This window comes from Ahaetulla prasina, chromosome 2 (assembly GCF_028640845.1).
Source record: "Ahaetulla prasina isolate Xishuangbanna chromosome 2, ASM2864084v1, whole genome shotgun sequence".
Taxonomy (NCBI): Eukaryota; Metazoa; Chordata; class Lepidosauria; order Squamata; family Colubridae; genus Ahaetulla; species Ahaetulla prasina.
The window spans coordinates 58,981,354-59,007,216 of NC_080540.1; the positions used below are offsets into that span (position 1 = coordinate 58,981,354).

Here is a 25,863-nt window from a genome sequence, read left to right on the forward strand (position 1 = left end):
GCATTAGTGGCATCCAGTGGGCTACACTGCATTGTGCCATTGCAAAAAACAATTGGGGGAAATGGCAAAGTACATATTCCACAGAGGAAGCAGCTTATTCCTTCTAATTCAAACCAGTGGAACCCACAGATTCATATATGTGTCAATGATTATGTGTCAATGATTATGATATATGTGTCAATGATTATCAACTCTTCTAGGAAAGGAAGCAAAACAGGGGATCCTGGGTCCAGCAGGTCAGTTTTTCCTCAAATGATACACAATTTACTTCCTTCAGAGTCAAGGGTCTATAACGGAGAACAAAAAATACTGGAACAAGTAGAAAAGATCACATTGAAGCTCAAATAAAGGAATGGTTGCCCAGCATGAAACTTTGCAGCCAAGACTGATCAGGCTGCAGGAATACTGCAAATTAGCACACACATGGCTGTCCCTTGCTTTGTGTCACTTCTATATTTCCGAGTTTCTCCCAAACCAAAACCCAATACTCACAAAGCCAGACAAGACACGTTCTATAGCAAAAATGTTTAATCTCTTCTTAATGTGCGTGTTTATTTACAAGTACTAAATCTGAAGAACATTAAAATAGGAAATAGCAGGATATTTACACAACCAAAGGGTGCCGACCTGCCATACTGGCACAGTTGCTTCAAGTCTGAAACAATCACATAAAGTTATGATTTTTTTTTAAATTTTACTATTAAAATTCTGTTTTTTTAATGGTTTCCTCTCTGCCTCCCCTCCCATACCACCCCCTTCCCTGCTTCTTAAAGGACAGTTAACTGCAGCCTTGACATTCCTTAGAAATAAGTGTGAGTGGCAGCGCCCTACAGTGCTGGAATATATATTCAGCCCAAAGAAGTACCAAAAGTGCTGAAAAGAGGAACATCGCAAGGGAAAAAAAGATTAGCTCACTCTCTTTGTCCAGTGTACCCACTCCCCTATTCCACATTTGGGAACTATCCCTAAACCTTCCAGTTCCAAGGAGCTGGAAGTGCTTATTCCCTGTATAATTTTTCTTGGCGCACATGTGCAAAAAGAACCTGGGATAAATTGTAAACCTTCCTGCATGGAGCTAGTGTTTGTCCTTCAGGCTGTCTGTCTGGAAGGTGAAAGCAGAACTATGCTTTCTACTCTAGGTAAATGGTCCAGAGTGTGTAGCTCACATGGATGGGATTTGGTGCATGTTATTAGACTTCTGTAATTTTGCGCATTTTGGGGGGTAATTGAAGACAACTGATTTGCCATTCTCACTTGTTGAGGGATTTCTTATGTTAGAACACTATGAACTTTGAAGAAAAGCCAATGGTTTTATGGGAACAAAAAAGCTGTGTCAAATTTGCTCTCAAGTCATTCTCTCAGAACTATGCAGTTTGAGATCAGATCATTTATTAATCACAGTGCCTTTGTCATTTTTCTACCAAGTTGCTCCTTCAACTCATTCCCATTGTGTCCTAAACCTGCATTTATTTTTAAGAATGCAAGGGATGGGAGACTAAAGGGAGGAAATGAAATATGAGTATGCTTATGAACAATGAATGTAAAACCTGAACTAGTCCCTGAAGAACCAAAAGTATTTCAAATGCATCTTTTCCTTACAAGGGTATTCAAATAATGGAAAATTTATCAAGTCACGGATGCTGGACTAGACACTAGATTTATTGGTAGGGAATCGCAAATAATGTTGGTGGGAATCAATTGGCATAATGCTTACATGCAATTTTAAGTAGTGAACATGATAAATACTCTATTTTGTTTCTGATATTTGATACTTTTAGAAATCCTTGAATTAACTTTACTTAGAAAAATGTGTTGGATAATCTCTATTTATTCAGTATCAGGGTTGCTATTTTAACATTCCACTGTTTTGCTTTTGAAGGATTTTTGTAAAGACGTGTTAATCCAAGATTTTCCTGCTTATATATACAACTTTCTTATGTGCTCATTTGAGCATCAATCAAAAGGCATATCAAAATATCTTGCCTGTTGTAATGACATGAATAACTACAGTTAAAATAACTGCTTAACTACAGAAACTTCTGGGGATTCAATATTGCAGTCAAAGCGTCTGACATTATCTTGGTAGAGTATTTGTATAACTGGGTGCATCGAGGGTCAACATAATCTGATGAAAAATCTAATAAAATATTTATACTTGTGGAAAGTAAATTCATTCTGCCGCTCCTCACTGTTAATCCCCACTCTTAATAGGAAAGAAACTACAAACAGTTATATGAGAAGAACAGACCCTCAAGAGAAATAAGTGGAAATAAGAAAGGACAGCTTAGACAACATCAACAGAAGTGAAAAGCTAAGAGAATCATTGCTAAGGAATACAAGAATGGTTTTACAGAGTAAGATGAAAAGTCCATGTAATCCATGAGGAGCTAGCCAGACATTTCAAAGAACTGGAGAAGTAGGCTACGGATCCTCAATCCATTTAGGGATTTTGGTATCAGAAGTATGCAGCTTTCAATATACAGTAGTTAAATAAAACACGGTAGATGAACAACAAAGAAGAAAAAATGATCAAATGCCCACAAAGATGCCTAGCTTTTAAAATTACTCCTTCACTAGGAAAACCACTTTGTAAGATAACTTCATAAAATATGAATTTGCTACATAGGCTAACTTTGGAGGGCATGGCCAACAATGGGATTCATTTACCAACCAGGAAAAAAAATGAGTGATGCTATCAAAAGGCTACACCAAGGAAAAGAAAATTGGTCTAATGTTTCGAGATATTTATTTTCCATGGACACTAAAAAGGGGCAAAAGTATGTTGACCTACTATTAAGTTCTGCTCAAGTGGGCGTTATGATTCCACAGTTTAAAAACTTTCAGCAATATAGTAATATCAACCTTCCCCATGTATTCAGTGAACTCTTAGGATATAATACTAAACCATTGTCAGATGAGATGATTATTTAAATAATTTTGCATGCAAAAATACCAACTGCCTAGTATGGAGAGACTGGGAGAGAAATCGAACATAAGATGCATGCAAGCTTGCTCTCATATTGAAGAATTTTAACGGAGTTGAGACACTGAATTAAAAAGGGCAACCAAATAAGCCCAAGTTACATCTCCAAGACCCACCCCCCCATTGGTGTAGTATAAAGAAGTGAACAACTCCATTGGCAGGCAAGGATGTTCAATTCTGTAAGTTGCACAGTGACAGCAAGTGAACACCCAGTCCCCAGAAGTGTAGCATAACTGTTTACAGTGTGGAACTGTACCTATGTAGGGCTTTATACAAGTGCAATAGTGCAGGGTTTGAAACTACAATCAAATAGGATTAAAGGGATGCTCCATTTATTCATTAGAGCGATCCCTTATGAATCTTACTATAAGCCCTTTGGAAATACAGGAGGAATGTGTGGTCACACAAATAATTGTTTATTTTCTGTGAAACCACAAGCACCATGGTGAGAAAGATGAGCATCTGGGTTCAGTTGCCTACTTGTCATATATTTTTTTCCTGTTATATGGGACAGCCACTGAGCTTCTCTTTTGCCTCAGGCACCGTCTGGAAAGAGGTTGGCTCTGTTTAAATAGCAGACAAACTGAGCCAGATAATTATACCTTCCCCATCCACCCTTCAAAATACAGAGATGCATCCCTCAATACAAAGCAGTCATGGGGACAAACAACCTTTTTCATGTCCCATCTGAATATTGCTATAATGGATCTATCTCGCTTTCAATCTCTTGAATGAAGCCTGGGCATGTGAAAAAGCATTTGCCAGGCTTTCATCCTGCCTGCAAATATGTAGTACATTCAGGAGCTGTTTGTTCCACCATCTACCACACTTGGCCATACACTGATTAATATATTGCTTTTCAGCTATTTTAACTGAAGTTGTCTGTCCACCTGGCAAAGAACCTAGAAGATACAGAAAAATGTCGACTTTTCCACACACTCCATCATCATTATTTTTTTTTTATTCTACTTGTTTATATTTGGTAAGGACTCCTTTCCCTAGGGGTCAAATCATTGCCACAGAACGATGATAATGGTTTAGTTGAATCAAAGCCAATAATGGGGAAAACAAGCTGTTTCATAAGCAAAAATTTTCAAAAAAGAATAAATCCCCAAATCTCCTTAATTTTGCATTCTGCAGGGCCTTCATGTAAATCCAATATTGATTTACTTCACAATCAACCTAATATGGATAAAGAAACTCCAGCATGGCTTTATCAAAAATAAGACATGTGACACCAAACTGATCTTGGTGATCAGTTTAGTCATAATGGGGATGGTGTGTACATGGTTTCCCTTGACTTCAGGTAAGCATTCAGCAAAGAATCTCATGAGATTTTAGTGGATTAGGCTATTCTATCAGCTAGAGAGGACCTTAATTGAATGACTGTACCCAACAAATCTAATTGGCTAATTGTTTAGATAGAAATAAGTATCGAGTGGTGTAACAAATGCTGCATTTCAGGATCTGTGCTGTTCAACTATTTGTCCATGACTTGGACGAGGGCTAGAAAATTTTTATCAGGTTTCAGATGACATAAAGATGAAGGGGTAATAAATACTTTACCTTGTAATGCATTAAATTTAAATGCAAATAAATATGTACTAAGAAAATGATGATAAATATTGAATATGATGACACCAAAAATTTTTATACCCAGATATTACACTGATTGATTAATGATGAATTGTTCGTTTAAAATAAAAATAATTTTTCCCCAAAAAACAAATTTTTCACCTTTAGGAGGATTTTTACAAGCTGAAATGAGTAGAAACTAGGACTGTGAATGTCAACATGGACAAATGCAATGTTTGGGTAGGACAAATCAAAGGTATGAATATAAGAACTGGGGAGCAGACCATACTGTGCTGTAATATGTGCAAAATGGATCTGGAGGGATCTTGCTAGCATGGCCAACAATGTGATACAGCTGCAAAATGAAAAAAAAAAAAAGCTATCTTAGATTGTAGTATCAAAAGTAACATGACAACATCAATAGAATTGCTCCCATCTATTCAGTATTAGTCACACTGCATTTATAATATTGTGTCCCATTCTGAGCACTCCATATTAAGGAGGATATTGACAATCTAAAGCACATCCAGAGGAGAGAAACTAAGATCTGGAAGGAAAGACATACAAGGAACAATTGAAAGTGCTGGACATGTTTAGCCTGGAGAAGAGGCGAGACAGATGACTGTCATACTGAACAGCTGTTGCACAGAAGACAGGGCAGAATTGTTGTTCCAGGATGCAAAATGAAAAATGAGGGATTTATATGATAGGTAGATTTGAACTGAATAATTATCCTAATCTTAAAAGCTGTTCAATAACAGAACAGACTGACTCTTTTTCCTAGTATTAAAACAGAAGTTGGATGGCCATAAAGTAGCAGACTGCCGATTGGGCAGTTGGATGAAATGATCTCCAAGTTTCTTTTCAAGCTTAAGCACTAGGATTCTAAGCAGCGCCTGATAAAAATATGTAACTTTTTAAAGAAGAAATTCTTTATATTAATCAAAACAGACGAAGATTCTGATCACGTGAAACCACAAAGCCGAATTTGCTTCTTTGTGATCCATGATACAATTTGTAAAGTGAAAAGATAAGCCACGTTGAGGAACATAAATCATATAGTGCTTATAGTCCCAAGTAGACTTCAAAGTATGGAGATGTGTAAACCATTATGGTATACTTCCTGTGCAGCAACATTTAGCTGTCCTTTAAGACTTATTTGAGTACCATTTTCCAGAAATAAACAATTTACATTAATTCTTTTTCATTTCTTGTACAAGAAGTGACAAATTAAGTCCAAAATTTCAAAAAAATAAAAGTCTAACCAAACCTCTAATATTCAACACTTGCATTTTTTTTTCTTTTGAAAAAAGATTTAACTCAGACTAAATTCTATCACAGTCATGCAACAGCCCACAGGTCTTATGGATCCAGAATTATCTCAGGACTCCACATTTTTTTAAAAGTTTGTTTTATTTGTTTGTCTTCTCTTCCTCCTCCTCTTTAATTAAAGAAATAATTAAAAATAAAAATTACAAAGTAATTTGAGATGTATATTTGAAGGATTGTTCTATTGGTGAGGAATGTTAATATGTTTTTCCCCATTTGGTATTTTCCACTGTTTAGTGTAAAAAGCCACATTTGATATTGTTTCAACTCCTCCAGTTAATTGTACAGTTGCCCCACCGAGGCATAAAATTAGATTGTAACATTTTGTGTGTATACACACACACGCACACACACACACACACATACATATATCACATCTCTCTCTTCCACTTATTTAGGTAGGATCAGGCTTGGTATGTTTTACAATACCTTCTCTTTCAACACTAGGTCGTACAACTTAATTTATTGGTACTTGATAGGCAGATAGGTGAAGACTGAAAATTGGGTGGATTTGGTCACCTGAGTTGAATTAGAGCAGTGACTTCAACACACTGGTTCATTTAAAATAATAGTAAAAAGCTTTACATACAGAATGGAACCGAATGTCTTCATGCAAAGAGTGGAATATTTGATGGAATGATGAAGAAATAAATGACAGACAGAAAGAAAAAAGGAAACAGAATTCAGGAAGAATCCCAATGAAAGCACTGTCTTCCCTTTGATTGTTAAACAAATGGTCGTACATCATTTTGACTACCTGTATAAAGGCTTTGCTTTTAACTGAGGATACCTTCTAAATGAACTGTGCCAAAACAAGACAAAGGAACACCCATTCCATTCTAAAACATTACAAGATACCTTGGAAATCTCCATGGTAGCAATAAAGAAAGGCCTTGCCTTTAAATCGTATGGGAGATGTCTGATTCAGCCTAGAGAACAAGCAAGTAACCAAGACACTCCTGCTCAGATTTTAACAGACTTTCCATTGTTTTCCAATGTTGGCATCTGTTTCCCCTGGTGATTGTTTGCTAACTAACAACCCCAGAATCAGGTAATGCTCAGAATTAGAGTAGGAAGGAATTACAATTTTAGGGTTGGAAGAAATAGGAGAAAATAGAAAGTAGATGTCCAATTAGGAGAGCTGTGGAGGGGGCAGTGACCCTCCTGGTACCTTTCTGCTAAGTTAGGCACTAACATTAAATGTGAGCAGACAATCCTATGCTGTTTCTATGGAGATTATTATTTATCCCCTGCCTACAGAAACCGGGCAGCAAGATAACCAAAGCAAGTTATAAATAAACTGGGAGTGAGACTATTGTGTTGGTCATAGATCATTGAAAGTTTCTAACAAGGAAGCAACCATTCAAACACTTTCTGGAGAGAAAGCACTTAGACTTATATATCGCTTCACAGTGCTTTTACAGCCCTCTCTAAGGGGTTTACAGAGTCAGCATATTGCCCCCAACAATCTGGGTCATAACTGATTGCTGATATCAGCCTACAAAAAAGATCCCGAATGGTTGTGCTTCCATGCAATTAAAGAGCCATGTTTTCTATTTCCTTCTCGTGGATCAATCTATCAATCCAGCTGCTGCCATGTCTGTTTCTCACAGAATATTTTGTTGCGCACAAAGAGCACTTGGTTGCAGGCTCAGCTTTGGTGGCCTAGCCATTATTTCTTGATTTAAAGCACGATTGTCCAACCTTTTGGCTTGCCTGGCCCACAGTGAGTGATGTGGGATTGTCTTGGGCTGCATGTTAAATATGTAATACAGTTAGTGTATATGTTACCAGCAATGTGTGAAAAGTTGGCATTGTATGGAATGCCTAGGAAATGTATAGAATGTGTGACATTTCTCTTTTAAGTACATTTATTTTGTTTTATTATAAAAGGTAAAATACAAAACAAGAAAACAAAAAAAAAAAAGATATGAGCAAAAGAATGGGTGACGTTTCTAAGCAAAGTATGGAAGGTCTGTGTTATTTTAATACGCTATACACTTTCCGTAGACATTGTATGTAAATACCTAGGCATTATGCCCAATGACAAGAACTATTTAGGAAAAGCATGAAAAGAGACACATGAAAAGGATTAGGGTTAGTTTAGGCTTAAGTTTAGCCTAACCCTAACCCTAACCCTTTATTGGAAAGACATATATGAAAATAAAAGAAGAAATGCAAAATAAAAGTTTCTTCTTACTGGAAAAAAAAAAACAAGACAAAAAGACCAGTATTGACCTACATGTTGCAACAAGGAAGGCTAGAATGGGATTTTAGCAGGAAAATTTTATACTTTGCTGGTTTTGCTTTTTTGCGTTGCATAGAATGCCTAGGAAATGTGTGACATGTTAAGTGTTTAATACTTCGAGGTTTGACATTCTATAGATTTCCTAGGCATTCTATAAAATGCCTAATGTCACACATTGATGACAACATATATGAGCCACATAATAACGTGAAAGATTTATGATCTTGTGGGGCCACATGACTACTGTAGCTGTCCAGGGCTGCATGCAGACCAAGGGCTATAGTTGGACAAGCCTGCTTTAAACTTTAAGCCTGGTTTTGTTTTTGGAATTAGCCTGTTGAAGATATGAGGATGCTGTAATCAGTATTTGGAAGAGTTGAATGTCCATGAGCATGCACAACCATTCTCACTCTCTCTCTCTCTCTCTCTCTCTCACACACACACACACACAAAACAATGCTGGAACTGACATGCCATATTTATCTGGGCTAAACTGCAACTGCATGTGGGAACACTTTTTTACTTTTTGGAATAAAGACTGCCCTTCTGATAATCTGACCAGGTTTTAGGTTGCCATTGGGAGAGCTAGTGGAATGAGGTGGAGCAATGCAATTTCAAAAGGCAAAAAATAAAATAAAATAAAATAAAATAGCTTTTCTCTAAACTGCCTGCATGATCCTGCTTAACCTGAACATTCTCCTTTGCAATACTGAGCTATTAGACTAGATAGCTCCTTTCTCTCTGGTTACATGACACTTGTCCATGGAGAGCTTCTTTGAAAGTATCTTTGACCTTTAAATGGAAAGCTTACACATGGAAAGGTTTGTGGGTGTGTGGGTATGTGTATACAATGAAAACTTAGTAGGGGCATTTTGAGAGACTTTTATAAACTCTGCTTATAAAAGCTGATTCTGACTTCTATAAAAATCCAATGCAAGGTGTATTGGGAAGTTGCATTGCTTCTTATAGATGAGAAAAGTCTTTCTTTAGGTGAGATTATTTTCATATGTGCCTATCCCTCTTTTTTATTTTTAGTTTTGCCTTTCTGTTTCTAAGTCTCCAGCACACTTTTAAGCAGCATTCAAAATGAGAGCGTTTATTTGGCCTGTGCTCAATAACGTTTTAAAATGGCACAGGACGAACTGTAGAAAGAATAAAGGAGGGCTGGGACTGCTTCTCTAGCTTCTACTCACCCTCGTTTCCCTCCCACACCAATAATTTGTTGGGGCGGGAAAAAAAAATCTTGGGAAGATTTCTTGCAGATTTACAACCTCCCCCACCCCACCTCCATATCCTTTCAGTCCCTAAAAGGACAGCATTAGCTTGTGAAAATTGTGCAAATTTAGCAGTTAACACTAGAGGCAGTAGGCCAGGGAGAAAGAAAGGAGGAGTAGATTGAAGAATTGAGTTGTTCAGTCAAGGTGAGAGTCGAAGCAAATACAGAAGGGAAAAAAATGATAAGACTGCCCACCCACCTGCTATAAGAAAAACATAATGTAAAAACATTGCCCTAGAAGTTAGTGCATGCCCCAACCTTCCTTTGCCAGATTTGGGGCAGGCCTTGGTGGGGAAGGGACAGTAGCAGTTCAGCTGGAATTTCTTCCCCCCTCCCCCGGCTCTTCTCACACATCTTGGGTCTCTCAGGTTCTTTGCCACGTCAGTCACTCCTTTCAGAAAGGTCCTTAAATTGTTTCAATTTGCTTTGATAATAATGATTTAAAGGATTGTTTGATTTTCTTCTGTTCAAAAGGTTCAAAGACGCAGCAGACTCTGTGCACTGTTTCGTGCTGAGCCCCAATATATCTTGTGTGTTATCTTGTTGCTGCAACTTGCTTGCCGCTTTCTCTTTTAGCCTCCGCTTGCTAGGAAGTCTGCAACAACAACTCGGCCTTTTCAGCTACTTAGGGCCATTGTGTCAATTGCCTGCTCCAACTTACTTCGCAGCCGTTGTCTTCGGGCCTGTTCATCCTTCTCTAAAGCAGCTAAAATCTGATAAAGGAAAGAGCAGAAAGGAAAAGATTACTACTATTGATAAAAAAAAATCCTCTACAATCTGAAATAATTTCCACAGGGAGCTCTCTGACAGGAAAGCCAGAAGGAATCTTCCTTGAACCACCAAAGGCCAAACAGGACAACAGCAAGGAGAAAATGGAAAACAGTTACCAATGAAAAAAATATGAAGTGTCTGGTTTCCCTAACATCAAGGATAGGAAGAGATTGGGGAAAAATACTGGACTGTAAACTCGAATTTGAAGTTAATAACAATAACTGAGTTGGAAGGGACCATAAATGACTTCTAACCCAACCCCCTGCTGAAGCAGGAGACTCTATACCATTTCAGACAAATTATTGTCCAATTTTTTCTTAAAAACCTCCAGTGTTGGGAGCACCCACAATTTACTGGAGGCAAGTCATTCCATTGATTAATTGTTCTAACTGTCAAGAAATTTCTCCTTAGTTCTAGGTTGGTTCCCTCCTAGATTAGTTTCCATCCACTGATTCTTGTCCTGCCTTCTGGTGCCTCTTCTTCATGGCAGACTCTGAGATATTGGAACACTGCTATCATGTCACCCCTAGTGCTTATTTATTTATTTATTTATTTCGATTTTTATACCGCCCTTCTCCCGGAGGACTCAGGGCGGTGTACAGCCAAGTAAAAATTCAATATATAAACATTAAAAAGAAGTTAAAAAGAAATATTATAATGTGGCCGAAATTTTAAAACCATTTAAAATCTTAAAACATAAATACCCCAATAAAATTTGGCTTCTTTTCATTAAACTAGAAATTCCCAATTCCTGCAACTATTCTTCATGTTTTAGCCTCTACCCCACCCCCCAATTGTCTTTCTTGCCTTCAAATGAATGGTTTCGGTTTACTTGCCAGATCACTAGAAAACATGACAACTAAGAGTAGCATACAAGCTTTACTTGGCTTGTAGTCAGTGTCCTCTAAAACTGTCAGTATCTTCTCTCTGAAGATTTCCTCTCATCAATTTGGGCTTCAAAATATACAGGTGAAAAACAACATAAGCCCTTTACTATGAGAGGCAGGAATGTGTAAGCATTCTCTTTCTGTTTATTGGAATGACTTCTTCATACCAATCAATTAAAAAAAATGTTTCTGAGCATGCACTCTGCAGAAGCCGTTGTTATTAAATCAAAGCAGCAAACAGGATGGATTGAATCTACCTGAATGTTTTGCCACACTGAGGTGGATAAGCATTATGTTGACCTGAATTGTAACTCACCCACCCAGGCCCATGAAAATAATATGTTTTCTTAATGTCTAAATTTGTCCTGATGTTGAAAATATTTGAGAGAATGGTTCTTCATGGACATAAAACCTCATAATTATACAGAACAAACAATGGGGATAAATTCCAGGAAAGTTCATTTCAGTCTCTGAAACTGATAAAGAAACAGTTTCTTTAGCAGTTAAATATTTTGAACAGAATATTCAAAGGTCTATCATGGAATCCTTTTAAGTCAATCTTTTACAGACCCACTTTGTTTTCAAATTCATTACTATCCACAATGAGACATTTCTCAGATAGTCAATATTTTTAAATTGTTTTTTTTAGGTCATCCTGAGCTCATTCAATCCAAAGCAGATTTTGAGCCTTATAGTCTTTTTTTAAAGGAGTGAAACTATATATTAGCATAAGTGAATGCCTATCTTTGGTTGCTGGGCAAGGCGAGAAAAATTGCTGAAGAATCTAAATTTATTGGTCCAATGTAGATTTCATATTCAATAGCAGTCAGATTTGCCTCAGCTGATGAAATTGCTATTCACACTATATTTTAGAATACTAGAAAATGGCAATTCTGGAATTTTTCCACCAAAATTTCATTCCACTAAATAGGCTTATACTTCAGTGCCATTGAGAAAACAAGTCAAGTAATGGAATTTAGCATGCTTAAGGCCTTTTATTGAAGGCACTAGAAAAAATGACATAATTATGAAATACAGTTGAATTCATATAATAAGCATCTTTCCTATTGAAAGAGCTAAAAATGAATCCTACATTTCAGTTCTCTTCTCAGAATCAGATGAAAACCTTTAGATCACCATTTGTACATATTCTTAGAAAGCCATTCTTTAATCAACCATATTAATGAACTGAAGGGTGGGATGTTGCGAGTAGGCCTTTTGACAGTTGAGTGAGAAGGGAAGATTTGGCAGGAAAGGACTGAGAAAGTGGAGGGATAAAAAAGAAATGCCCCCAAACCCCACCTCCCTTTCAATTGCATTGCCAGATTTTTTTTAAAGGATGATTAAAATGCAATCTCATCAGAAATCCCATTATAGTGGTTACATTTGTTGTGAGTGCAAGCTGTATTTTTTTTTTCAATTAAATGTCGAGGCATCCATCAAAAAGAACTCAATTAACCATTTCATTGGCTGCATAATTGGAAACAAACTCTTGTATAATTAATAGGCTGACTATTTGAAATCAGGAAAGGCCCATCACAAACCCTACAAGTAATATGGAAATAAGCTCCCTGTGATTAAAAGCAGCTGTGACACCTTTAGGCTTCCCATATTGAACATACAGAAATGATGGGGAGCACACACAGTGCCGCTGCCCAGGGCTTTGGGAAAGGCTGCAATGTCTCAAAATAAGGCAAGCCATAAAGGTAATGTGCCACAGAGCTAGTACGTCCTGGTGGAATCCTCAGATCAAGAAAGGCATTAGCCAGTCCAACGTCATGCCTGTGGGAAGATATTCTAAGGCTGTTATCCTATAGGAAAAGATTTGTGTCTAGTTGCAAAAGTTTTTTAAATATGAAAGGCACAAAATGCTTCCTGGCACAAGAAAGGTCCGGCTGCAAATCCATATAGTTAACAATCCAGGCCAGAGTTTGACTCCCCCAATACCTCATCCATCACCTAAAGCATTGTTCTTCCAAGCACCTCTAGGTGGTGCTAAAATACTGAATGTCAACCAAAGCAACCAATTAGGTTGCCATGTCAAATCTTAGGATCTTAAAGGTGTTGGAGGCCTGAATAGAATGAGAGACTCCTCCAAATCTCCTTTGCTCCTGATTCAACTGGAGACAATCACTAAAGTTTGTGAGTTTGGAAAGATTTTATAACCAGCTTTGTCCCTGGTTGTTCTTCTGTGGCACTTCTGGGCACAAGAGGATAAAACAGGAAACTGCAGGGGGGACAGGGAGAAAAAAGAGAGATACTTGTCTGTCACCTGCTCTAAAGACCGCCATGATTAGGAAGATGCAGAAACCCAAATGAAAATTAATTATGATTTTCATTCAGTGCCAATGACAGCACATTATAGTACTGAGCAACAGGAAAAATTATTCCCTCCCATTTTGCATCAGAGAGGGTGCAATCGGGCTGCATGTAATTGTGTTTAATGAATGAAAACAAACAAAGGGAACAGCTGCTATTTATTAATCCCATTACAAATCATAAAAGAAGCTCCTGAGAGCTGCAAGCACACAGGCAAGTACACTTTTAGAGCAGACTATAGAGGCACATTCAACAGATGCCAGACAGTGGTTAACCAAAAAGACAAGGATTGGCAACTTCTTTTGCCTGCAGCTCATTAAGGCTGCGCTCACGTAGCACTTGCCCTGCTTACTATTGATTTCTGCTCTTAAGGCCTCTCTGATTTGTCAGACTAATGAAAGGGAATGTTGGGAGCTGGGAGACTAGCCTCAGGGCAGCAGCTGCTGCTGCTGCTGCTGCGAAAAGGGCTGGAGGAACCGCTCTTTGGGGGTGCTGCTGCTGCCGCCTCTACCTCCAGTTTTTGTGTTTGCCATTGATCTTATCCAGATGGCAGGCAGGGTGCTGAAAAGCTGCAACTGTGGTGGCTGTTAGATTCCTGTTGATGACCTTTTGTATATAGTGCTTCACCCCTTAAGGCAGGTCGGGTTTACACTCTATTCATGCAAGAGGCTTTCCTTGGCACTGCTGGTGCACACTTATGTTTCTCCAACCTAGCTGGAATCCACTAAACCTTGCCCAACTTAATCAAGATGCAATTAAAAGGAAAGATTACATGGAGTTTTATTTGCAAGGGACAGTTCTTTTTATCTCTCTGGATTCCATTCAAAAGCATGATACTGCATTCTTCCTTTTATTTATTTATTAAATTTATATGCTATCCGTCTCACTATCCAGTAGGGGCAGTTTACAATACAGTAAAAGCCTATTAAAATTACAAGAGCTAAATAAATAAATTCCTTTCAAGAAAGCAATAGTAAAAAAGGGGGAGATCCTTAGGAAGCAGCTCATCCCATCACAACTGGGTGACAGGAGTTCTAAAGTCTTCTTACTGTTGAATGAAACCCCAGAGTTGCCCCTTTTGATTAATCTATTACTTGGTTAATGTCTAAACTGCCTGCAATTTGGCAGTTCAAATCCCACCAGGTTCAAGGTTAACTCAGCCGTCCATCCTTCTGAGGTGGGTAAAATGAGGACCCAGATTGTTGGTGGCAATATGCTAACTCTGTAAAAAAAAAAACCACTTAGAGAGGGCTGTAAAGCACTATAAAGTGGTATATAAATCTAAGTGCCATTGCTAAAGCCTACAATGGCCCTCAAGAATTTTTAAAAAATTGCCAACTCACAGGGGATTTTCAGGATCACACTATCTTTTGGGTAGACTCTTGAGGAATGAAAATATTATTTGAAAGTGAGCCGTAATTAAGGGAATCTCTTGTTAACATTGCTTGTTATTAATAGGAGTTGTGATAAATGAAGTTTCATATCTATATGAGAGATGCTTTTCTCTTTTATGCATTGCAACTAGCACATTGGAATGGGTTATTATTAAATTGATTTAAATATTAAAAATTCTGTATTATTATTATTAGTCTATTATCCTTCTACTTTCAACTCAGGAAGAAAAGTTGTAAATCTGGATGAAAAAAAAATAATAGGAAATTGGAATGTTCCCAGCAGCATTATATTATACCACAGAGGGAACTCTGCTGACTTGAAATAGATTTCTGAACTGCGTATTCTAAGAAACTCTGTTCTTCAAAATGCAAGTTGTCACTGAGAGATACAAGAATCCATCTGAAGATCACGTCTACAAAGAAACAATAATATTCAGTTTTGCTGATATGCGGCATTACTGTTACTCTTTTCACCATCCATCCGAATCTGGTGTCATTCAGAAACAATACTTTTAGAATTTCCAATATGTGAAACGCTTTATATATGAATAGAATATTTAAACACAGGGTAACATTATTCAAAAGATAGGTAGGCAATGTATTTTATAGTGGTCTTACTTGGAATATTAACAAGTATGTCACAGGCACTCTTACAAAATGGATGTACAAATGTGCTTTCCTATTCACACATAATGGGCACATCAATCACATAATAACCATTCTCCAGACTGTGAATAGGTGAGATTGCTCCCTGCCAACCCCTCTAATCCCTCGGGGTGCTCCCTATTACCCCAGTTTTCCTTCCCTTCCTTTTCGTTTCTGGCAGGTGGCCATAGTTCCAGCACAGAGCTGCGACCACCCACAATTTTTATTGTTTAATAGTCCTAAACTTCAGTGAGACTCAAAAGATTTTTGGAAATAAAAATGAGACAGAATTTGGAGGCATGTTAGCTTTCTATTAAAAACAAAATATCTGCAGGTACAAAGGGAAGTGGATATATACATATACATCTAGTTTGAAGTAACTTATCAAATCAATGACTAAAGATCAACCAAGCATCCTAATAATGTAAACCTAAGCTATTTGTTGTTGTTGTTGTTGGTGCTTTCAAGTCAGTTTTGACTCCTGGCGATTGCCTGGTCTAATTCCAGAAATTTTCTTGTCAACTTTTTTAGAAGTGGTTGGCTACTACCTTCTTCCTAGGGCTGAGAAAAAGACTAGCCCAAGGTCACCAGAAAAACAGAACAGAATAACAAGAGTTATAAGGAAGTCTTCTAGTCTAACCCCCTGCTCAAGGAGGAATTCCTATACCAGTGATGGCTAACCTTTTTTGAACCGAGTGCCGAAAGCGTGCGAACGCAAACATGCACATGGCCGAACCCCCAAAATACAATGAGCGCGTGGCCCTTTGCATGCATGCGCCCCATTTTCCTCAAATGTGCATTTCTCTTCCTGCACACGCTCCACCCCCTGCATATGTGCATGTCCCCTGCACATGCCCGCCCTTCATGCATGCGCACGTGGCTCCCTGCATGCAGAGACCCGAGGACCAGCTGGCCAGCAGGAGGTGCACATGCATGCACGGAAGAGCTGAACTGGGGCAACGGCTCATGCGCCCACAGAGAGGGCGCTGCGTGCCACCTGTGGCACACGTGCCATAGGTTTGCCATCACGGCCCTATAACATTTCAGACAAATGGCTTTCCAGTCTCTTTCTAAAAGCCTCCAGTGATGGAGCACCAACAACTTCTGAAGGCAAGCCGTTCCATCGGCATGTGGCAATTTGCCATGGGGCAGGAGATCTCAGCTGGCTACAGAGCTTACTGGACTGCACAAAACCTCTAAGAAGCCTTGATCTCTATTCACACTTATGTGAATAGGCCACTTTCTTTATTAGCTGTTTAAGGAGCCAATTTTGGAGCCTTGCCCAGATAACAATGCAAAGATGCTTGACAAGGTCTTGTACAAATGCTTTCATTATCTTATATAAGCAACCAATTCCCTTCCCCTCCCCCTCTCAACATCTTTCTGTTGGGCAATAAAATCCATATAACTCCATTATATATATATATATTTATTAGCATCATATATTTTATTGCTTTAATAAAGGATTGTAGAGAATGTGTTCAAAACTACTTTCTGCTGTTCATACCAATTACAGTAGATGGGTTTTTAACCACTCTTAAAACTTTATAGGCTTATGAAGTGACTCTCTTGTGATAGTAAATGCCACCCCCACGTCAAAATTATAAATAAGGTCATTTGTACATGGGCTCACTGAAATGACACAGAACAGCTGACACAGAACACATTCATTTAGAGTTAAGTGCTTCAGGTTTAGGTTGATATTTTTCTTTTGTCTCTTATCTGATTACTTCATGAGATGTGTTCCCTTCGCTGATTTAATTCTTCCATTCTTATTGGCTCATTACTTATCTGCTGAGGCACTGTTGTGATTTCCCCCCCCCCCCCATTTTGGAAAAGTGTTCTTTTGTTATAAAAGGGAATAGTCTGTGTTTGTTACTTTAAGCAATTCGTATCAAAACAGGAGAAGAAAGGATGAATGATAATAGGCAGGTAAAAATACCTCAAGGCATATCTAAATTTTAGAAAAGAAACAGGTGTCCTCTCTTTGTAAAGCAAATGCAGGACTTAAAAGAGCTTCAGTAGAGGTCTTTGTAGGTGGTAACGTTTGGCTGCCTTAGGCTTGTATGGCCTAGTTAGTTCTTGGACAGAGATATTCACAGAATCCCAGGATTGCTGGTTATGTGAAATAAAAAGAACGGAGCATAAGTCACTAGGATTCAGGAGGGTAATACCATCATCATCGTCATAATCATCATCAATACTGATAGAGAGAAATTAGAGGAACTACTACTTGACAAATGTTCTTATCTCATTCATCTATGTCCGAGTTGGTAGTTAGGATAAGGGGAAAGAGGGAGATTGAGAAGAAGTGGTATTTTTGGGAGAGCTTAGTATCCCGTTTCAATAATTTGCTGCAACTGGTTCCTCTACCATTCTAGTATCTCAACAAATGGATAATTGAACCACCTCTTTTTAATGATGAGTAGCTGGTTCAGGAAGACAAACACCCTTTTTGCTTTAAAGTAGGACAAAGCCCAGATGGGTTTGCCCCACATAATAGAAATGATATGTACAACCGTGATGTTTTATAAGTAAAATATGCCTAAATCAATCTTTAATAACTGATTTTGAAACATAATTATAACGCACATATTTGTGTTCTTTTGTTTATTGCTTTTATGCATTACAGATCATTTTTAAAATATATTTTAAAAATGGAGCTACTTTTATATTGTATGGAAATGCTGCAGTACACCTAATAGTGGGTGCTCAGTAGCTGACTATGCAACTATTAAGACATGATATGATGAGTTTACAGAGGGATAAAAGCAGCTCCACTCTGGATTTCTTTTCGTGGGTCAAAAGAAAGAGGAAAAAATAGAGATAAATAGTTATATTAAGATATGTCTAAGAGTTCTGATATACCTTACCTCATCCTTGTACTTAGTAATGTATGAGTAGATCTCATGCAGGGCACTCATGCTGTTGAATTGGCTCAAGTGTAACCGTGACTGCTCTGCCAAATAGGCACTCATGTCCTGATCGCTGATTGCTGGCATTTTAGCTATATCTGCATAATATCTATAAGTGAGAAGGAGGAAAAATAAATCACACTGTTGAAAATAAAGACGTTCAATAGCAGGTAGGAGACAAACTGAGGAAAAATACCATAAACTTAATTAACAGGTTTTCAGATTAAATGTAATAAATCTATTCATTACCATGAAGCCATTGTAATGCACGTAGCACATTTAGCCATCTCATAGTGTTCTGCCTGCCAGATGACTCTTCATTTTGTGTTCAAGTAACCAGACTAGCCCTCTTAAAGTAAGCCCTCACAGGCAGAGTACACACAGCGTCTCCCTTTACATCTTAAGACTGAGGGGACGAGGCAAACTTGCCTGGTCCAAGCTCCTTGTGTGAGTTTTTATTTATTTATTTATTTGTCACAACATTATATATAAGCATAAGCATGAAATAACTATACGATACATAAGCATATATATAACCATAAGTATGTAATAACTATATGAAATTGTATACAATCAAAGGGAACATTAGGACAGGAACAGTAAGCACATTGGTGCTCTTATGCACGCCCCTTACAGACCTCTTAGGAATGGGGTGAGGTCAATAATAGACAGTTTTTGGTTAAAGCTTTGGGGATTTTGGGAAGAGATCACAGAGTCTGGTAGTGCATTCCAGGCATTAACAACTCTGTTTCTGAAGTCATATTTTCTGCAGTCAAGATTGGAGCGGTTCACATTAAGCTTAAATCTGTTGTGTGCTCATGTATTGTTGCAATTGAAGCTGAAGTAGTTTTCGACAGGAAGGACGTTGTAACAGATGATTCTATGAGTTAAATTCAGGTCATGTCGAAGGCCGCGTAGTTCTAAATTTTCTAAACCCAGGATTTCAAATCTGGTGAAGTTGAAATAATAGGACTTGAGAAACAGCTTTAAGGGGGTACTATGATCATTGGAAGTAAACATTTTATTGAGATCTTCTTCCCCCTCTCCTCTCACCAAACAAAAGAAACTTGAGTGCAAGAAATTGGGTGAAAGATCCAATCTTTCTCCAGAAACAGAAATGCTAGGGTCACCTTATATAGGGATTTGGAGTGCTTGGACCTGGAGTGTAAGATGTCTTATCTACATTCTTTGTTGGAGATAGACCTAAATTGTTACCCAAAATCATGGTGAGTCAGGTCAAGCAGAATCACAGATCAGTAGTTGGACACTCCTATGAGGAGAACTTAATGGAGTCAGCAGAGAGCAGAAAGTGACATATTTAAAAATAGTGTTTTATAATCCTGTGTTTATTAGAAAGTTTGTTACCGAGTTATAATAATGACGGCTGTTATGGAAGAAATTGGCTTCACTTAGAAGAGCAAGATAGAAGCCCATTTCTTCCATAATGTCAGTAATCATTATCTAGCATTTATAGAATAATTTATAATTATATATCAGCTCCCAGAATATAAATATGCAACATAAAAGATTCATGTTTTAAAAGTCTAGCTGTGTGGGAAACATCCTAAGGGCAATGTTATCTCTAAAATATCACCATAATGTATAATATTGGCTAATATTAAAAATAGCCAGCTAAGCAAGCAGCAAATAGTATTGAATATCAAGGCTATGAGTGTGCTTCAGATCCATCTCTGCTAATCATTAAAGCAGCCCCACTTTCTTTAGGTTTTGCATAAGCCAAAAAAAAAAGAAGCAATGTTACTGTTTTAAGAAGTTAATCCATTAAAGTTGTATTAACTTTAAAGGATCAATTCTTTAAAGCAGTTGCATTTTTCAAGCTCTCAAAGAAGAGAGCTACTGTTTAATAACTAGTACAAAAGTGCTTGCAGAAGATTTGAAGTTTTCTTTCTCATTTTCAAAGTGTGCAGAATCTCATTAAATATTTTTTAAAAAAATCTTAAGATCGAATAAATTGCTGTATGCAAAAAAACCCCAAAAAACCCTGCATCATAAAATATTGTTTGTATTAAGGCTAGCAGTTGAAAAGACAATAAAAAGGACACAAGTACAGGTTTTGTCCCAGATGTCCTTACCTCGAGATGCTGGCATGAAAAAGGAAGATGCCCCCCTCCCTCTCTGAATATTAGTTAAGTTTCTGGGTATAGGAGGATCAGGGAGATGGCTTTAAAGAACAAATCTATAGGCCATTAAGAAAACATCAGGTACAGTACAGAATAAACATAGGTTAAGTTCAGAGAGAGTGGAAGAGTATTACAAAGAGACTCAGACTATCCTATCTCTGGTTCCCTAGGGGGAAGGAAGGAAGGAAGGAAGGAAGGAAGGAAGGAAGGAAGGAAGGAAGGAAGGAAGGAAGGAAGGAAGGAAGGAAGGAAGGAAGGAAGGAAGGATGGAAAACCTTAGGTAAGATTCTGTTACTAAAGCTTATCACAATGAAATATAATTCTAGCCATCCATGAGTCAGTGTTTTGGTCTGTCCATCTTGTAGGGCTGGGACTTGGCTTGTGTAGTCCACATGTCTCATAAAAACAATACTCGTAAAACTAATGCAATGTCCTTCTCTAACCATCAGAATAATAAGTTGTTAAAACAGTTCGAATTAAAGCTCAGGCACAAATGTAATCTCCAAGTACAAACCATATTTGGAAGTATGGTCTGTACAATGTACCAATGCTAACTAATGTCTCTCTCTCTGTGTATGTGTGTGTGCGTGCATGTGTACACAAACAGACACACAGTCAATTTGTTTAATAAAATAGCTCTACTTATAAATAGAGAATCTTATTTATCCTGTGTTTCATTATCTATTTTTTCATCTTTATTAGCAGCAGTGGAAAAAAAACTTTATTTATTTATTTATTTATTTATTCGTATTTCTATACCGCCCTATCTCCCTAAGGACTCAGGGCGGTGTACAGCCATATAAAAACACACAAATGTACAGAATAAAAACATTCAACTAAAAAACTTATTATAAAGGCCAAATATTTAAAATAAGATATAAATAATAAAACCCAATTTAAAACCCAAGCTAAAATTTAATCATTTAAAAATTTAAAACCCTAGTCCAGTCCTGCGCAAATGAATAGATGTGTCTTAAGCTCGTGGTGGAAGGTCCGCAGGTCAGGAAGTTGACGAAGTCCTGGGGGAAGCTCGTTCCAGAGGGTGGGAGCCCCCACAGAAAAGGCCCTTCCCCTGGGTGTCGCCAGTCGGCACTGCCTAGCCGACGGCACCCTGAGGAGTCCCTCTCTGTGAGAGCGCACGGGTCGGTGGGAGGCATTCGGTGGCAGCAGATGGTCCCGTAAGTAACCCGGCCCTATGCCATGGAGCGCTTTGAAGATCATTACCAAAACCTTGAAGTGCACCTGGAAAACCACAGGCAGCCAGTGCAGTCTGCGCAGGAGAGGTGCCTATCACCCGCGCAGCTGCATTCTGAACTACCTGGAGTCTCCGGGTGCTCCTCAAGGGGAGCCCCATGTAGAGAGCATTGCAGTAGTCCAGGCGACTACTGCAATGTCACGAGAGCATGAGTGACCGTGCACAAGGCATCCTGGTCTAGAAAGGGGCGCAACTGGTGCACCAGGCGAACCTGGTGGAAGGCTCTCCTGGAGACGGCCGTCAAATGGTCTTCAAAAGACAGCCGTCCATCCAGGAGAACGCCCAGATTGCGCACCCTCTCCATTGGGGCCAATGACTCGCCCCCAACAGTCAGCCGCGGCTGCAGCTGACTGTACCGGGATGCCGGCATCCACAGCCACTCCGTCTTGGAGGGATTGAGCTTGAGCCTGTTTCTCCCCATCCAGACCCGTACGGCCTCCAGACACCGGGACAACACCTCGATAGCTTCATTGGGGTGGTCCGGTGTGGAAAAGTACAGCTGAGTGTCGTCAGCGTACAGTTGGTACCTCACACCGAAACCACTGATGATCTCACCCAGCGGCTTCATATAGATGTTGAACAAGAGGGGCGAGAGAATCGACCCCTGAGGCACCCCACAAGTGAGGCGTCTCGGGGCCGACCTCTGCCCCCCCGTCAACACCGTCTGCGACCGATCGGAGAGATAGGAGGAGAACCACCGATAAACGGTGCCTCCCACTCCCAATCCCTCCAACCGGTGCAGCAGGATACCATGGTCGATGGTATCAAAAGCTGCTGAGACGTCTAATAGGAACAAGGCAGAGGAATAACCCCTGTCCCTGGCCCTCCAGAGATCATCCACCAACGCGACCAAAGCCGTCTTAGTGCTGTAACCGGGCCGGAAGCCGGACTGGAACGGGTCTAGATAGATGGTTTCCTCCAGGTACCATCTGGTTTTACTGAAGATATCAGCAGGGTAATGATGTCACTAGCAAATACAATTTTCACAAAACAGCACCAGCTACACTGAGTTTTTTTAATGTGCAAGTCTCTACCCCAATAGTACACATTATAATTAACAAACAAAACATACTTGAAGTTGATCAGAATCTCCCTGGTAAAACCCCTGAAAACGAAAAACTCTTATCTGTATTACTCAACACAACGTGATTGTATTATTTTCAAGTTGGATCTAATCCAGGCTTTCGATTCCATTGGCAAGAGATTTTGTTTTGCTAATCCTCCTGCAAATGGATTGCTTTACCAGTAGAAATATCCTCAAAATACCAGAGAAGGTGGAAGGAGAAAGGGGAGGAAGTTATTTTTACTTTCCTGGAGTGCCTCCCAAATTCCCCAACCCACCTCCACCAATCTTTAAATGCAATTTTTAGGAGACTTGGATCTGATAATGGTTGCGACAGAAACATCATTCCCTGTCTTGTTCAACCACTGAAAAGCTCAGCTGAAAGAAGAAACATTTCACTGAGGTCCCCCCCACCTCCAAATTAGATGTTTATGCTGGATCCAGCCTAATACAAATAGCTGCCACTGTGAAATCTATATGCTCTATTACTTATTCATTAGAAAGGTCTGAAAAGAATTGGCAATTTTTAGAAAAACAATTACTTGCAATTGTTTCAAAGAACTAGTTTCTCTCCTCTAACCAAAGGTGGCTCTTTTATAGCATGGAACCATCCCAAACTTTCCACCTTTGTTCCTTTTGCAAACCTACTTTGTCTACAGCTGCTGTTACTCACCTTTCTACCCAGCTCTTATAGTTAGGGATGTCCTTGGCATACAGTAGTTTATTGGAGGGAGAGTCTTTCCCTAGCTTGTGCTCAGAAGTTGAGCAGGAGTCCATGAATGTCTGAGCCACCACTGATAGGCAGGCATCAGTAATACTGTTCTTATGAATGTCAAACACAAATTGCGGGTTCTTAATCACATTCACCCAAAAACGCAGAGGTAGACTGAAAAAGAGAAGAAAAGAAAAAAAATATTCTTAGTAGCTTCAAGTAGGACTCTTAGCATAAACCTTTGCTTGGTTAAAATCTACCAAAGTAAGGGGGCCGGGGTCCCTCCCCAAATCTAAACAGGTGATAATAATTCTGATGCATGGTTTGCCAGGTACATGGCTAACTCACTGAAGGGTGGGTGTATATAAGGGTGGAGCTGTATATGAACATATTTATAAATGTTTTATATGTGGATATAAATACAGTATATAAATGATTTTAAGGGCATTTGGTATTTGAAAAGTAACAGTGAATGTGAGAAATATTTCTATCATGACACTTGTTTTAAATATCCAAAACTGTGCCTAGTAAATTCTATTATTTTTGACACAGAATAGAGCATTTGTCAAAGTCATTCATATGTTGACCTTGGAATTTTATCAGTACCTGTCAACATTTCTATCATTTCCCTTTGCTCTTCTTAAAACCTTTGGAATTACTGTTAAATGTCAGGGTTCACCAAGTTTTCTGCCCTTTATTAAATCCCTATATTCTTTATTAGCCCTTGGAGGCTAAATTCTATTAAGAAATGAGAACTATAATTAAAGGAAAAGCAAATACCTCCTTGATTCTCCTCAGCTCAGCATTAATTTATCGCTTAACTGAGGCAACCAGCGCAATGCAATTGGCTATGCTGTTTCTTCAAATTACCCATGTTTATTTTCACAAAACAATGTTATTGAGGCAGAAGGGCTGTCATAATATGTTTCCCTGTTATATTGGCTAGGTTGAAAAAAAACCCCACAAAGTACTGGGAAAACTCAAACTAATTTACCTGAAGAAGGTTGGGATGACCAAGCTGCAAAGCACAACACAAAGAACCTCAGGAATACTATCTACTTTTTCACTTCTCACTGGAAAAAAAATGCTGTACATCAGGGAAATCCATGGAGACTTTTCTCCATAACTTCTAGGGTGGGGATTTTTCGTGTAAAATAATTCCATCATCTGATCTCACCTATCCTAACATAAAATCTGAATAATCTCAATGAAAACTAGGCCCTGCTTTTTGTAACTGTTATTTGTCTCAACTGTTAAACTCCCACAAATCATATAATCCAAGTGTTGGTCATACCTACATCTTTTAATTTTAGGGAAACATCTCTTGAAATTTACTCTACCCACTGAATTAGCAGTACAAAACAAGCAAGGGCATTAGTATGCTGGAGCCTGCCTGCCTCCTTGGGCTCTGTGGAGTTGCATCATTGGGATTCTTTCCCTACCCCGTTTTGACTCCCAGAACAGCTATTTCCTTTAATATAGAAAGCCGAGTGATAAATCAGTTCCAAATGTTTCCATGCTCTCATAACTCCATTTAAAAATGTTTCTTTTCCTGCCTTGCTAATTACTGACAGTTACTGAACTACAAAAGCAATTTGGTTGCTATTTAACAAATACCAGAGATCAGAGTGTATATTCCTATCCCCAGTAACAGTGAAAGGAACTGAGAGATCAAATCAGGAAGGCAGCAGCAGAAAAGTGTCTGCGGCTTCTTACTATTCACTGAGCACGTTAATCCCCAATAGCATGAAATAAATAGCGAGACGGAGTTTAAGGCTATGCAAATCAGCATGCGGAGAATAACTTCCCTATCACATTCGAAGGTAAATGTGGAATACAGTTCACCAGCAAATTGATAACTGGCTATATAAACAAAAATGCTGCATACAAGATTTTTAACTGCTCTCCTGTAGCTGCCGCTTTTATTGTTTATTAAGACTCTGAATCGCTTCTGATTCAAAGATTAAGAGGTGCTTTGAAGTGTGCAAAGGTCTGAATGCAGCACCTGTTTGCAGCTGATTTCAGTAGCTGCCCTGTTTTCTGGTATGCTTTGTTTGCCCCTGTGAGGCAGCCATGCCATCCCCCCCCCCCAAAGGTTAGATTTTCTCCAGCACTCTGAACACCTTTTTGCCTTGAATCAGTACTGTGCTATTATTTTACTAATCTCTTAATGATTATGTTCCCATTATTGGATCCACATTATTATTCCACATTTTATATTGTGATTTTACTGATTTATACATTAATTTGGAAAATGCTGGTTTTGAGGGGGACTTTGAAGTATTTGGCGAAGCAAGATGATGTCCCATAATAAAAACTTAACAGAAATTTTATTCTGACAGACCTGTAT

At 38.7% G+C, this 25,863-nt stretch overlaps 1 protein-coding gene across 6 annotated transcripts in view; it reads right to left on the bottom strand.

The window, feature by feature from the left end:
- Positions 1-510: 510 nt before the first annotated feature.
- Positions 511-25,863, bottom strand: part of PLXNA1 (plexin A1) — a 405,135-nt gene continuing 379,782 nt past the window's right edge. For all 6 annotated transcript variants that reach the window (XM_058168162.1, XM_058168161.1, XM_058168157.1 and 3 more), the window contains 3 exons: positions 23,475-23,687; positions 18,301-18,451; positions 511-10,124 (listed from right to left, as the gene is read on the bottom strand). In XM_058168162.1, coding sequence (XP_058024145.1) covers positions 10,029-10,124; positions 18,301-18,451; positions 23,475-23,687 — 460 coding nt within the window. In that variant the 3' untranslated portion in view covers positions 511-10,028. The remainder of the gene's footprint in view (positions 10,125-18,300; positions 18,452-23,474; positions 23,688-25,863) is intronic.